Source organism: Dendrobates tinctorius, unplaced genomic scaffold (genome assembly GCF_039654945.1).
Source record: "Dendrobates tinctorius isolate UK_male_01 unplaced genomic scaffold, ASM3965494v1 ptg000084l, whole genome shotgun sequence".
Classification (NCBI taxonomy): domain Eukaryota; kingdom Metazoa; phylum Chordata; class Amphibia; order Anura; family Dendrobatidae; genus Dendrobates; species Dendrobates tinctorius.
Genome location: NW_027361752.1, coordinates 47149581 through 47164775, shown reverse-complemented (window position 1 = coordinate 47164775; position 15195 = coordinate 47149581). Strand labels below are relative to the sequence as shown.

Sequence of the window (15195 nt, the reverse complement as noted above, 5' to 3'; positions counted from 1 at the left end):
ATAGAAAAAGAGAAAAAGAACTTATGTTGACGACTGTCTGAAAGCCATGCCTTCAAATGAGACTGCCATAAGTCTTCTCAGGAGAGCCCAAGAGATGCTTGCTTGCTCGAACCTCAGGCTTCACAAAATAGCCTCAAACAGCCAAGAACTTATGTAACGGTCTCAGAGACCTGGACTTGGGGTCAGACCCCACACCAATGCAACACAGCCTCGGGCTTCTCTGGAATCTACAGTCAGACACTTTCACATTTCAGGTCAGCCAGGAAGAAAAGCCTTTCACATGTAGAGGTGTCCTGTCTACCATCAACAGTCTGTACGATCCCTTGGTTTTCGCAGCTCCTGTTACTATACAAGGCAAAGCCTTACTAAGACTTAATTAAGGAAATATCTGACTGGGATGCACCTCTGCCACCTGATAACCCAGTGGGAATTATGGAAGAACTCTTTAGCAGCCCTCTCCAACCTGAACGTGCCAAGAACTTACAACCCTGTGCCGACTACAGAAATACAAAGCCAAAGACTGTACGTATTTGCAGATGCTTCTGTCAAAGCAATTGCCGCTGTTGCCTATCTCAAAACTGTAGACTTCAAATGTCAGAGCCACATTGGGTTCGTCATGGGGAAGGCCAAACTTGCTCCACAGCCAGAGCACACTATACCCAGGTTAGAGCTTTGTGCTGCAGTCTTAGCCGTTGAGTTAGCAGAGTTCATCGCATCCGAGATGGATATCGACCTGACAGACCAAGTTCTACTCAGTCAGCAAAGTAGTCCTTGGATATATCCACAATGAAACTAGGCGATTCTACGTTTATGTCAATAACAGAGTGCTACGAATTAGGAGATCAGTTCATCCAAAACAGTGGCATTACATTCCCATGGACCAAAATCCTGCAGATCACGCAACTAGACCAGTTGATGCAAGTCGACTAGGAAGCGCAACATGGCTCTCAGGACCAAAACTATTGTACACTGAGGAACGTTTTCCAGACACCTTTGAACTAGTAGGAGAGGACTCAGATGCTGAAATCCACCCTCAGGTGTCTACACTTCATACAATGACCTCTGCCATCCAACTTGGATCTCATAGATTCGACAAATTTCCAAGTTGGAAGTCACTTATTTGAGCCATTACCTGCCTGACTCATATAGCTCGCTCATTCAGGACCACCAGAGCTTGTGACATAGAAAAATGTAAAGGGTGGCATCTTTGTAAAAATACCTATGTTACCTCAGACTTGGAATTCTCCAGAAACCACATCATCTTCACTGTTCAAAGAGAAACCTACTTTGTGGAAATCCAATTTCTTATTAACAAAGCTCCAATACCAGCAAGCAGCGTATTGAGAAAACTCGACCCATTCATCGACAACAACGGCCTGCTGAGAGTAGGAGGCCGACTCAAAGAAGCTAAAATGGAGTTTGAGGAGAAATTCCCTCTAATCCTTACCCAGAAAACAGGACTGTCTAGTGCCCATCCAGGAGGATTCAACACTAAGGACCTCTACAAGCACTAATGGAGACAGGTACAAAGTTTCGCAAACACATTCTGGGACAGGTGGCGCAAACAGTATTTGTCTACCCTGCAGCCACGGACGAAGTGGCAATCTACTAAGCCTAATCTGGACATTGGTGACCTCGTTCTTGTGAAAGACTGCCAAGTCCACCGGAACCCGTGGCCACTTGATCTGGTTACTGCAACATTTCCGAGCAAGGATGGTAACGTCCGCAAAGTTGAACTAAGAATGACCAAAGGAAATGAGCCTAAGACATTTTTCAGACCGGTAAGTGAACTTGCCTTATTGTTGTCTTCACAAAAAAGGGATAGTGACATCCGTAAATGCCAGACGGGGAGTGTTCTGTCTCCAACATCTAATTCGTAATCTCTGATTATCTGTTTGTTAATATTTGCTGTAATTTACTTGTAAGCAGTGTTTTGGCTCCCTCTAGTGACCAGAGTCATAACTGCAGTCTTATCTTGTTTTTCTTTCACTTTCATGTCTCAATCTCCTCCCTCCTTTTGCAAGGCATTATGGAGCTTTCCCTCCACTTCCCTCCATTTTCTTTCTGCCTGCATCCAGGAAGCATCTCATCTTTTCCTCTCCCCTTGTGATTGCATCAGTGATATGTACTCAAGCTTTCTGTAGCTAATTCCTGTCCTATATTAGCCTGGTGAAAATGTTCATTTATGTACTATGTATGATATGCATTTCTGTTGTGCCCTGTACAGATTGTTTGTATAATATGTTTGTTTGTAGTTTCAGTGCTCCAATATATCAAGATCAATAAAAGCACAGACTCAACCTACAGTCTCCTTATTGGACCCCGGTATAGTGGTTTAGCTGTCTGTATAAGTCTGCTTCATTCAGTGAGGACAGAACACTCACAATTGTATTCAGTCGCCGGACACAGGGACTACTCTCCCATCCTAATAGCCGGAGGGGAGCTGTAGTCCCATGCGGTGACTGAGTACAATTATGTCACACTATCGTCACATGGGGACAGACAGATGCACACAGACAGAGGCACACAGACAGAGGCACACAGACAGACTTCACACAGACAGACAGACACACACATACATACTATGTCAATCAGATGCCCGACATCCATCCCCATGCGACGATAGGACTCCATGCTCAATCCAAGATGGTGACTTCCTTCTTCACCACAATACAATCCGCCCACACACTTCCTCCTGCCTGACATCACTTCCCTCTGCAGTGTTTTTGACACCCTAATCCACAGTAAAACTGCAGATCTTTTTTCCATCTGCGGTTTTGCTGCGGATTTGACAAAATCAATGGATGTCAATGGGTGCAGAAACGCTGCAGATCCGCAAAAAAGAATTGACATGTTGCGGAAAAAAAATGCAGCGATTCCGCGCGTCTTTTTCCCCAGAATGTGCACAGCGGATTTTATTTTTCCATAGCTTTACATGGTACTGTACACCGCATGGAAAACTGCTGCGGTTCCACTGGGCCAAATCCGCTGCGGATCCGCAGCCAAATCCACAACGTGTGCACATACCCAAAAGGCCAGCATAGGGCGCTGTTCACATAAGGGTACTACATAGTGTCTGGTTCACATCCTATTACTCACCCCCCTACTATTTGATTAGGTGGGCTGGCCAGCACACTCTCAATGCATCTCAGTGTGAACACCCCTCATACAAGACCAGACGTGTTTGGGTTTGGTTGCACCCCGAAAAATATAGCGCACAAAATACACAAAAATAATGAGGTATTGGTTGATATTTTGGCCAAAATACGCAAGCTCGCAATCCACGTCAAGGATCCCCATACTTGCGAGTCCCTACACTAAATTAATAGCAAAGTCACAAAAGAACACTAAAGCCACCAAAAATATTACACAGCAGAAAAAAAGGCAGCACTGCTTACCTGCCCAGATCTTAGAACAAATGCACTGCTGGGTACAGCCAGCCCATACAACAACCTAGGTGCAAAATACTAGATTAACAGCCACTCTCCACCTACCCAACATTTTTTTTTTTGTTAGGAAGTTATAAGGGGTAAAAACAGCGATTTCTCATTTTTACAACACCATTTTTTTTAGGGACAACATCACATTTGAAGTCACTGTAAGGGGTCTATATGATAGAAAATACCCAAAAGTGATACTATTCTAAAAACTGCACCCCTCAAGATGCTCAAAACCACATTCAAGAAGTTTATTAATCCTTCAGGTGCGTCACAGGAATTTTTGGAACGTTTAAAAAAAATTAACATTTTACTTTTTTCACCAAAAATTTACTTCAGATCCAGTTTGTTTTATTTTTCCAAAGGTAACAGGATAAATTGGACCACAAAAGTTGTACAATTTGTCCTGAGTAGGCTGATACCCCATATGTGCAGGTAAACCACTATTTGGGCGCATGGCAGATCTCGGAAGGGAAGTAGCGCCGATTGACTTTTCAATGCAAAATTGGCTGGAATTGAGATTGGACGCCATGTCGCGTTTGGAGAGCACCTGATGTGCCTAAACAGTGGAAACTCTCCAAAAGCGATACCATTTTGGAAAGTAGACCCCCTGAGGAACTTATCTAGATGTGTGGTGAGCACTTTAAACCCCCAAGTGCTTCACAGAAGTTTAAAACGTAAAGCCGTAAAAATAAAAAAATTATATTTTTTTCACAAAAATGATATTCCCCCCAATTTTTTATTTTCCAAGGACAACAGGAGAACTTGGACCCCAAAAGTTGTTGTGCAATTTGTACTGAGTATGCTGATACCCCATATGTGGGAGTAAACCACTGTTTGGGCACATGGCAGAGCTCGGAAGGGAAGGAGCACCATTTGACTTTTTCAACGCAGAATTAGCTGGAATTGAGATCAGACGCCATGTTGCGTTTGGAGAGCACCTGATGTGCCCAAACAGTGGAAACCCCCCAATACTAACTCCAACCCTAACCCCAACACACCCCTAACCCTAATCCCAACCCTAACCCTAATCCCAAACGTAACCGCAATCCAAACTCTAACCGTAACTTTACCCCCAACCCTAACCCTAATGGGATAATGTAAATAAATATTTTTTTTATTTTATTATTTTTCCCTAACTAAAGGGGTGATAAAGGGCGGTTTTATTTACTATTTATAGCAGATTTTTATGTTTGGCAGCTGTCACCCACTAAAAGACGCTTTTTATTGCAAAAAATAATTTTTGCGTCACCACATTTTAACAGCTATAATTTTTCTATATTTTGGCCCACGGAGTCATGTGAGGTCTTATTTTTAATGGTACCATTTTTGGGCACGTGACATTTTTTGATCACTTTCTATTCCAATTTTGGGGAGACAGAATGGGCAAAAAGCAGCATTACATGAATTTCTTTTGGGGGGAGCGTTTACACCATTTCGCGTGTGGTAAAATTGATAAAGCAGTTTTATTCTTTGGGTCAGTATGATTACAGGGATACCTCATTTATGTCTTTTTTTATGTTTTGGCGCTTTTATATAATAAAAACTATTTTTTAGAAAAAATAATTGTTTTTGCATCACTCTACAGTATTCTGACCGCTATAACTTTTTTAATTTTTGGTGATGACGCTGTGTGGTGGCTCGTTTTTGCGGGACAAGATGACGTTTTCAGCGGTACCATGTTAACCCCTTAACGATCGCCGATACGCCTTTTAACGGCGGTAATTAAGGGTACTAAAACCACAGCGCCGTTAATTCACGGTGCTGTGGAGAAAGTACATAGCGCCCCCCAGTGTCGGATTTTCTCCGGGGTCTCGGCTGCCAGGGGTAGCCGAGACCCCAGAGAACATGAATCAGTCGGTATTTACCGACCCCGCTTTTGCGATCGCCGTTATTAACCCTATAACGGCGACCGCAAAAAACAAAAAAAGGCCGCGATTATGCATTAAATTTCTCTTTCCTCTCATGTGATCGCACATCAGAGGAGAGAGAAATAGGGTCTCCGATCCCCCCCGGTACCTCTCCGTGGTCCTGACTTCCCTCCTGGTGGTCCCGCGTCCCGAAGGCGTCCTCCGATGGGCGCCGCCATCTTGAAAATGGCGGGCGCATGCGCAGTGCGCCCGCCGGGAATCTGCCGGCTCTGGCTGGCAGATTCCATTCATTATTTTGATCACTATGATAAACGATCATAGTGATCAAAATAAAAAAAATAGTACATAACCCCCCCGTTTATCACCCCCTTATATAAGCAAATGTAATGAAATAAAGAAAATATATATTTTTTTTCAGTTTTCCATTAGGGCTAGGGCTAGGGTTAGGGTTGGGCTAGGGTTAGAGTTGGGCTAGGGCTAGGGTTGGGCTAGGGTTAGGGTTGGGCTAGGGTTAGGGCTAGGGTTACGGTTAGGGCTAGGGTTAGAATTAGGGTTAGGGCGAACTAGGATTAGGGTTAGAATTAGGAATTAGGGTTGGGATTAGGGTTAGGGTTGGGATTAGGGTTAGGGTTGGGATTAGGGTTAGGGGTGTGTTGGGGTTAGGGTTGGAGCAAGAATTGAGGGGTTTCCACTATTTAGCAACTTTGGGGGTCTAAAAATTGGGGTCTAAAAAAATCACTTTTGTGGAAATAAAAAAGACTTTTTATTTTCACGGCTCTGCGTTTATAAACTTCTGTGAAGCGCTTGGGGGTTCAAAGTGCTCACCACACATCTAGATAAGTTCCTTAGGGGGTCTAATTTCCAAAATGGGGTCACTTGTGGGGGTTTCCACTGTTTAGGCCCATCAGGGGCTCTGCAAACGCAACATGATGCCCGCAGACCATTCCATCAAAGTCTGCATTCGAAAATGGCACTCCTTCCCTTCCAAGCTCTCCCATGCGCCCAAACAGTGGTTCCCCCCCACATATGGGGTATCAGTGTACTCAGGACAAATCACACAATAACTGTGGGGGTATGATTTATCCTGTTACCCTTGTAAAAATAAAAATTTGGGGGCAAAAGATCATTTTTGCGGGAAAAAAAATGGATTTCTTATTTTCACGGCTCTACGTTATAAACTTCTGTGAAGCACTTGAAGGTTCAAAGTGCTCACCACACATCTAGATAAGTTCCTTAATGGGTCTAGTTTCCAAAATGGGGTCACTTGTTGGAGTTTTCCACTGTTTAGGCACATTAAGGGCTCTCCGAACGCAACATGGCATTCGATCTCAATTCCAGCCAATTCTGCGTTGAAAAAGTCAAACAGCACTCCATCCCTTGCGAGTTCTGCCGTGTGCTGAAAAAGTGGTTTACCCCCACATGTGGGGTATCGGCGTATTCAGGAGAAATTGTACAACAAATTTTGTGGTTGATTTTCTCTTTTAACACTTGTAAAAATAAAAAAAATTGGTTCTGAAGTAAATTTTTTGCAAAAAAAAGTTAAATGTTAATTTTTTCCTTCCACATTGCTTTAGTTCCTGTGAAGCACTTAAAGGGTTAATAAACTTCTGGAATGTGGTTTTGAGCACCTTGAGGGGTCTAGTTTTTAGAATGGTGCCACTTTTGGGTATTTTTTGTCATGTACACCCCTCAAAATAACTTTAAATATGATGTGGTCCCTAAAAAAAATTGTTTTGTAAATTTTGTTGTAAAAATGAGAAATCGCTGGTCAAGTTTTAACCCTTATAACTTCCTAACAAAAAAAAAAATTTGCTTCCAAAATTGTGCTGATGTAAAGTAGACATGTGGGAAATGTTATTTACTAAGAAATTTGTGTGACACATCTCTCTGATTTAAGGGCATAAAAATTTAAAATTTTAAAATTGCTAAATTTTCAAAATTTTAGCAATATTTCCGTTTTTTTCATAAATAAACACAAGACTTATCGAAGAAGTTTTATCACTAACATGAAGTACAATATGTCACGAATAAAACAATCTCAGAATCAGCGGGATCCATGGAAGCGTTCCAGAGTTATAACCTCATAAAGGGACAGTGATCAGAATTGTAAAAATTGGCCTGGTCATTAAGCTGCAAACTGGCTCTGTCGCTAAGGGGTTAATTTATATCCGTCTTTTTGATCGCGCATTATTCCACTTTTTAGTTGGCAGTATGATGATAAAGCATTGTTTTTTGCCTTGGTTTTTTTTATGGTGTTCACTAAAGGGTTAGCAGGTGGGACAGTTTTATAGGTCGAGTTGTTACGGATGCGGCTATACCAAATATGTGTATTTTTATTTTTTAGATTTTTTTATCAGTCAAATATTTATTTAGTGATAGAATAAATATTGATTTTTTTTATTTTTATTTTTTTAAATATTTTTTACAATTATTAAAATTTTTTTTTTTATTTCATTCTAAGTTTTACACTTTGTCCCACTTTGGGACACTCATTTTGTACAGCCTGATCACTTCTATAGCATGCAGATGAAGCAGTATCTGCATGCTATAGAAGCTGTCAGCGCTGCAATTTCTGCACACTGACCTCCGAGACTTCCTGGTCATGCACTGATATCGAGTATCCATCGCAGCACTCATCCCCGAATAGATCTGCTAATAGTACGTCAGAGGAGGGGTTAATGCTCAATTCTTCGCCAATGGTGCATTGGTTAGCCTGATCTCCTGACCTCTCCTGGTACTCTTGGAAGTTTACATCACATTTTTCCATATTTCCAGCTATTTTTGGCCTTTTCATCTGAGTGGTGGTTGTAGCCATATTCAGCGTGCCTGAAGGTTCAGCATCTAAACTTTCCATGGGGTCAGGACCGACCCCTACATCGTTTTCAGGTTTTGTTTTTTCACTCTTCAGTTTGTGCGTTCTGATATCCTTCATTAGACAATCATCCACTTTCTCTTGCTTATCACCATCACCTCCGTCTGGAAGATCTAGGGTCTCCGTTAAAGTCACCTGCGGACTTTTTGCAGTAATTTTAGAAGGTTCTTGTGAACTGAGGCGTCTCGGGCTAAAGATAAAATAACGTATTCAGGTTCAGAAAAAAATGTGAAAATAAATGCAAATAAAAAAAGGTTAAATGTACATAAAAAAAAAAGTCCCAAAGGGAAAAAAGACAAATGTTTGGTACATTACATAGTGATATAGAAGGGTTAATGTTTTGCCTTTAATTGCCTTTAATTGCTAGAATGTGTTTAGTCATGCAAGCAGTCTGGTAGTCTCCTATTCAAGGAGACCACACTTCTTACATGTTTTCAATAGTCAGCAACAACATGTTCTGGGTACATGTTAAATAAAATGTGACCCTGGGTAACAGGAGGGGGCTACATCAATTACATTGAGTTACATTAGTTGTAAATGGTATAAAACAAACTGCCTCGTGTTTCATTATATCAGATAAAGTGATTTGCTCCCAACCTGTGTGCAGTTTCCTTTTTTTCCAAGCACTTGTCAATAACCTCCTAATGTGGCCTCACTGGTGATCTGACATGCCTGACTTTGGGTCAGAAAGCAAACCGCTACAACAATAGTTCTTTCTGACTGGAGGCAACATAAGGGGGCGCGCCGTATAAATTATTAAGTTCAATGAGGGCAATATATAGCGAATCTTAATACAGCCCTTGGTCGTGGGTGATGGACACCAAAATGGTCATGTCAGGCATGCAGAAAAGAGAACACAACCCTCCAGTCCCAACACAAGATGATCCAGTAGGATCCTGTCCTTCATACTACGGTAAAAAGATCTCAGGACTCTTTTTTTTATAATCGCAAATTATAGATGTTCTGTTTATTTTTAAACAATCCAAACAGGTTACAATTCAGTTAGACTTGATGATATTTCTCGAACATCGGATTGCAGGAGCTAATCAGAATGCAAAAAAGAAGATAATGTAACTGACCTGTATGGAGCCAGCCCAACTCCTAAGGGAACGGAATTGCTGTGGGTTTGACGCTGCGTATTTATGCAGCATCAGACCCGTAGCGGCCAGATGTTACAGCATAGTGGATGGGATTTCTAGAAATCCCAAGTCCACTAAGTATGCGTCTGCGGATCACCCACGGACACTGACATGTGGCGCGTCTTTCAGGACTGCAGCATGTCAATCTCTCTCGCAGAAACGTTAGTTTCCTCAACAGAAATTAATAAAAATGTATTGAATGCGGATAGTGGGCACATAGCCTTAGCCATTTCCATACACTTCTTGAGCTCATATAAAATATATTTACTGTACATTATGTGTTTGCAAAGGGGTTGAAGGGGATGTCCAGCATGGTGTAGAACCGCGGGCACCATGTGTCACTCCTCCAACAAATCATTAGCCACAGGGCAATTTCATTGGGAAGAACTGCGGCTACTGTTTGGCTTCAGTAATACCTCTGTTCTGCCTTCTTCCACGTATGACGCTGTGTGGATTCCAGCATACGGCTTAACCTTTCATCCACTCCCAGAAACAAGACTGTATGGATGCATAAGTCTATTATTTATTGGGATGATATGGGCAACGATGGGAGATGATAACAGATGGTATAGTAGAACACAGTAGTAGATGAGATCAGGAGTTGTTGTACAAAGTGTGGATGATTCAGCATATTGTTGTACAAAATGTGGATGATTCAGGTAAAAACGTAGTCCGCTTGTTATAGCAATGGTTTTGCAAAGAGCTGGGCTAAACACATGTGGGCTTCACAGGAGATGGCTGGAGAATGGTTACATGTTGTTGACCGAGGCTAGAAGAAGGTGCGGTTCAGAACAATTAACCATTCGGGGAACAGAAAATTCCAAACAGATGAATAAAAGGAGAAGGGCAACTTATGACACCTACTGGCGATAGCTGGAACAGCACTTAAAAATATCTAGCTGCACTGAATGGGCAGAACAACCTCAATGGAGAACCTGGGCAATGATATAGAGAACTGGAAGGAAACCAGTGAGTAAATTATTTTATGCAGGAAAAATGTTCTTTATAAGCTTTATAAGTTTTGGTTATGACATGTTCTGGCTGGAGAGGTCCTAGTGAAAGGACTGACAAGCTTTGCATTAAAACCACTTCTTTAGCTACAGCACTGCTTGGCAGCCATTGTTGCCGTGGTGCGGTCCACTTACCAGTCAGGGAAGGTGCTTGGCTGTGCAGAGGTTTCAGCTGCCTCCAAAGATTGAGGATCTGGGGAGGATGCTGATGGGGTCTGATCCATGTTTAGCGCTTTTTTTCAAATGCAGTATTAGGCTGATCTGTGGGCTTTTTTCTGAGACAAAACAAAATGTATTAATAGTGTATTTCATATTGATATTTCCAATTTGCATTTTTATTTTAGATTGTAAAACATAAAAAACAGGATAAATACCTGTTTTGGCTGCGCACGTTTCCTGCAAAATGCAAAGAAATGACAATTAAAAAAATGTATAACATTTCTTTGAAAACGACTTTCAATCTTCTGATCCCAATAAGAAGAGGAGCAGCATCCAATCCAGGTGAGAATAGTGTAAATTTATTCAGCCATGAAGAAATGCAACGTTTCAACCACCAAGTGGTCTTTCTCAAGCATGCTTGAGAAAGACCACTTGGTGGTTGAAACGTTGCATTTCTTCATGGCTGAATAAATTTACACTATTCTCACCTGGATTGGATGCTGCTCTTCTTCTTCTTATTGGGATTCCTGCTGTCCGACTGGGTCATTGGACTTTCAGCGTGCGTCCCCTTGATCCTGTAAGTGCTGTTTGCCATTTTTCTATTTTCAATCTTCTGATGTCTGTTTTGATTAATATTTAGTAACAATTATATTCATTTAACCCTGTTTTATTCCATTCCTCAATGTCATGGGGTTACTGCAACAGAGCAGAGCCAGATGACTGCAGCGTCTGGTGGCTCCTGCTTCGCCGCTGAGAAGAAGCACTTCTCCGGTGTATTGAACATGTTTGTTTCTTTCAGCAGGACAGGGGTTAATCGGCCATGTGGGAAATTCCTGTATTCAACTGTGCTCGGTTAGCCACTCCTCTTCCACATATAAGCTAGGCCTGCTGGCCAGGTCCTTGTCTGAGTTAGCACTTGCTACATAGATCTGGAGTGGGAGAAGCTGATGTTTGGAGAGTTGGAGGAGTTTATTGTGTGACTCTTGCTTGGTTTGCATGCTTGGAATTTCCTCATCTTTTCCCATCTTATTTTCTTCACTCAGATGTGATGGGTACGGAATTGCTGTGGGTTTGACGCTGCGTATTTATGCAGCATCAGACCCGTAGCGGCCAGATGTTACAGCATAGTGGATGGGATTTCTAGAAATCCCAAGTCCACTAAGTATGCGTCTGCGGATCACCCACGGACACTGACATGTGGCGCGTCTTTCAGGACCGCAGCATGTCAATCTCTCTTGCAGAAACGTTAGTTTCCTCAACAGAAATTAATAAAAATGTATTGAATGCGGATAGTGGGCACATAGCCTTAGCCATTTCCATACACTTCTTGAGCACATATAAAATATATTTACTGTACATTATGTGTTTGCAAAGGGGTTGAAGGGGATGTCCAGCATGGTGTAGAACCGCGGGCACCATGTGTCACTCCTCCAACAAATCATTAGCCACAGGGGAATTTCATTGGGAAGAACTGCGGCTACTGTTTGGCTTCAGTAATACCTCTGTTCTGCCTTCTTCCACGTATGACGCTGTGTGGATTCCAGCATACGGCTTAACCTTTCATCCACTCCCAGAAACAAGACTGTATGGATGCATAAGTCTATTATTTATTGGGATGATATGGACAACGATGGGAGATGATAACAGATGCAATGGTGGGAACATGTCACAAGAGGTGGACGATGATCAAACACAATTGCCAGAAAGGCAGGAGGAGGACCAGGATGTGGAAGACGAGGTGGTGGATGATATAGTAAGTGACCCAACCTGGTAGGAGGACATGCAGAGCGAGAACAGCAGCCCACAGGGGGAGGGAGGCATATCACCCCAACAGGCAGGAAGAAGCAGCGTGGTGACCGCAGATGGCTTTTTCAGCATCAAGGGAGATTATAACCGTAGGAGGTCTGGAGGAGTGAACAAATTTGATAGTGTTAATAATCCTTCTCGTCCCATCCATAGCTTGGCGCCCATTAACAAAGCCTATTTGGTCTTTATTGATTAAGTTGATTGAGTAAATCTTTAAATCGGAGTTTATTAGGGTGATTGGTCTATAGTTAGTAATCTTATCTAAATCACCTTTAGGTTTAGGGATCAAAATGATTGTAGCCTCCAGCATCTCCGATGGAAATGATCCTGTGGAGGAGGCCTTGTTGAAGATTTGGGATAAGTGGGGAGAGAGAATTTTACTGTATGTTTTATAATATTCATTACAATAACGGTCACGGCCAGGAGATTTAAATAATTTAAAATGTTGGAAAGTTTCCTCAACTTCTTCAGGTGTAAAGGGGGACGTTAGCGATTCCAGATTTTCAGGAGACAGACTGGGCACGTCTATGGATGATAAAAAGGTTTCCATGGAGGCTTTGTTTGGTTGCAGGGAAGTAGATTGGAGATTTAAGTTGTAAGGTGATAATATTCAGCCAATGCATCTGCAATGTCTTGAGGGTGAGAAAGCAAGGTGCCATTAGGGGACAGAATTTTATTTATCCTATTGTTTTGTCTTATTTTATCTAGTTGGCTTATTTAGGGACGAACATTGTTTAAATTTAGAGTTTTTTTTATAACTGCGTCATAAGATGAAAATATTAAAGACTCAAATTCTTGTCTTTAGTTTAGTATTTCTTTTTGTATTATCTCTGATGGTCGGGAAAGATTGAGTTGCGAGTTTTCTTTATTTTTGATTTTAGATTGGAGATCAATGATTTTGGCTCTGTTTATTTTTTTCTCTCTAGAAGAGATCTGCATAATAATTCCTCTTATGACTACTTTTTGGGCGCACCATCTAGCAAATGGATCTATAGTTTCGAAACCATTATGTTTTAAATAATGATTCAATGAAGATTCAATGTTTTTTTTTCCCATAGGAAATTCTTCTTTAAAGAGGGTCCTAGAAGGAGCTCACTAGTAACTGGAGAGTGATCCGAGAATTACTTTTTTTTCGATTGTGACCTTTTGGAATTTGGGTAATGTGAAAAAGTCTGTAATTAACAGGTCAATTCGAGAGGCAGATTGGTGGACATCCGAGAAATGTATGTACTCTCTGGACGTGGTGTTAATACACCTAAAGATGTCAAACGCTTGTTGTGGAACAGCCAGTTGTTGAGGGTGGGTGACTGGGATCTTTTTGATGAGGAAGAGTCTAAATAGCCATCTGGGACAATATTACAGTCACCCAGCCAAATTAGGTCACCTTTCCTGACTGAAGTAATTTTCTTTAAGAGTTTATCCATGAATCCTAAGTGGCCTTTGTTTGGAGTGTATGTATTAATTATCGTGCACATTTGACTATTTATATAGCAGATTAAAACATGGAATCTTCCACGTGAGTCCTTATGTTCCTCAATAAATTTGAAAGATATACTGTTTTTTTATGATGTAATAACTCCAGCTTTTTTTGTGTTTTCAGATTAAAAGATATAAGGGAAATTTTTATGGGAGAATTTTGTCCGGTTGTCTTTCTTGAATTTGGATTCCTGAATGCATATTACGTTGGCGCAGGATTGGATGATTTCTTTCCAAAGCGTGAACCTTTTTTTGGGGCTATTCAGACCTCTAACATTGTAAGTCAACAATTTATTGCTCATGATAAGATATTGTGGAGTAAGAGGAAATCGAGAATGTACTCAGCAGTGCTCACAGCGTAGGAGTTGGTACATTGAAACACAAAAGAACCTGTAATAAAATTAGCAATTAACAGTACTTAACAACAATGTCAAAAAAGAACAGAGTACTACGAAGTACTACCAAATAAGGAAGTACTCGTTAGTGAGTTTCTTTTCATTTTCTTTGGGGAAAAGTTCGTCAATTGGGAGAACACAAAGCAATAACCTCTGGTAAGAGAAACAGTAGTGGTACATAGCAAGATATAACAACACAGTTATGGGTGATAATAGTATCCTAGGACTAGGTGTAAAAAGTACAAAAACCTTTAAACGTCAGAGTAGTGTACCTATGTCAACGGTTGACCTGGGAGGGTGGGTTGGTTTTGGGGTATGGGGTGTCTCTTAAGGACGAAATGAAGTCAAGGCCTTCCTCTGGGGTAAAAAGGGGGATGGTTTTACCTTTAATAAAATGAGGAGTTTCAACGGAAAACCCCATCTGTATGGAATTCCTTTGTCTCTGAGGAAGGTGGTGGTTTCTTTAAATGACTTCCTGCCATCAATAGTTTTGCTCACTGCCAGGAAGCCACACGGAGTTGAAATGGGAGAGGCACACCCATGATGCAATAGCCACAGAAAACAACAAATAATTCCAGGGGATTTTTCCTACTTGGCAATTAAAATCCATTTTATTGTTTCATCTTTAAAATAATCCATTTGGTAGAAATCCTTGGTATACACAAGGAGATCAAAAAAAAGGGGCATACTGCTGCTTTATGCATGCAGACAATGTGTTTCGACCTTCTCAGGTCTTCTTCTAGGTCGAAACGCGTCGTCTGCACGCATAAAGCAGCAGTATGCCCCTTTTTTTGATCCCCCTGTGTATACCAAGGATGTCTGCCATATGGATTATTTTAAAGATGAAACAATAAAATAAATTTTAATTGCCAAGTAGGAAAAATCCCCTGGAATTATTTGTTGTTTTCTGTGGCTATTATTTAACGTATGTCCCAGATTTAACCAAGTTGGGGAATCTTCATTTGACAGCCAGAAAATACTTTGTTTAATGAGGTTTGCAAAATAATATGCAGATATATTTGGGAGGACT

General features: G+C 41.3%; 1 protein-coding gene across 5 annotated transcripts in view; it reads right to left on the bottom strand.

The window, feature by feature from the left end:
* Positions 1–15195, bottom strand: part of LOC141097458 (uncharacterized) — a 100675-nt gene that overhangs the window by 20825 nt on the left and 64655 nt on the right. For all 5 annotated transcript variants that reach the window (XM_073584650.1, XM_073584649.1, XM_073584647.1 and 2 more), the window contains exons 2-4: positions 10704–10725; positions 10465–10604; positions 7893–8370 (exon numbers count right to left, since the gene is read on the bottom strand). In XM_073584650.1, the coding sequence (XP_073440751.1) occupies positions 7893–8370; positions 10465–10553 (567 nt within the window). In that variant the 5' untranslated portion in view covers positions 10554–10604; positions 10704–10725. The remainder of the gene's footprint in view (positions 1–7892; positions 8371–10464; positions 10605–10703; positions 10726–15195) is intronic.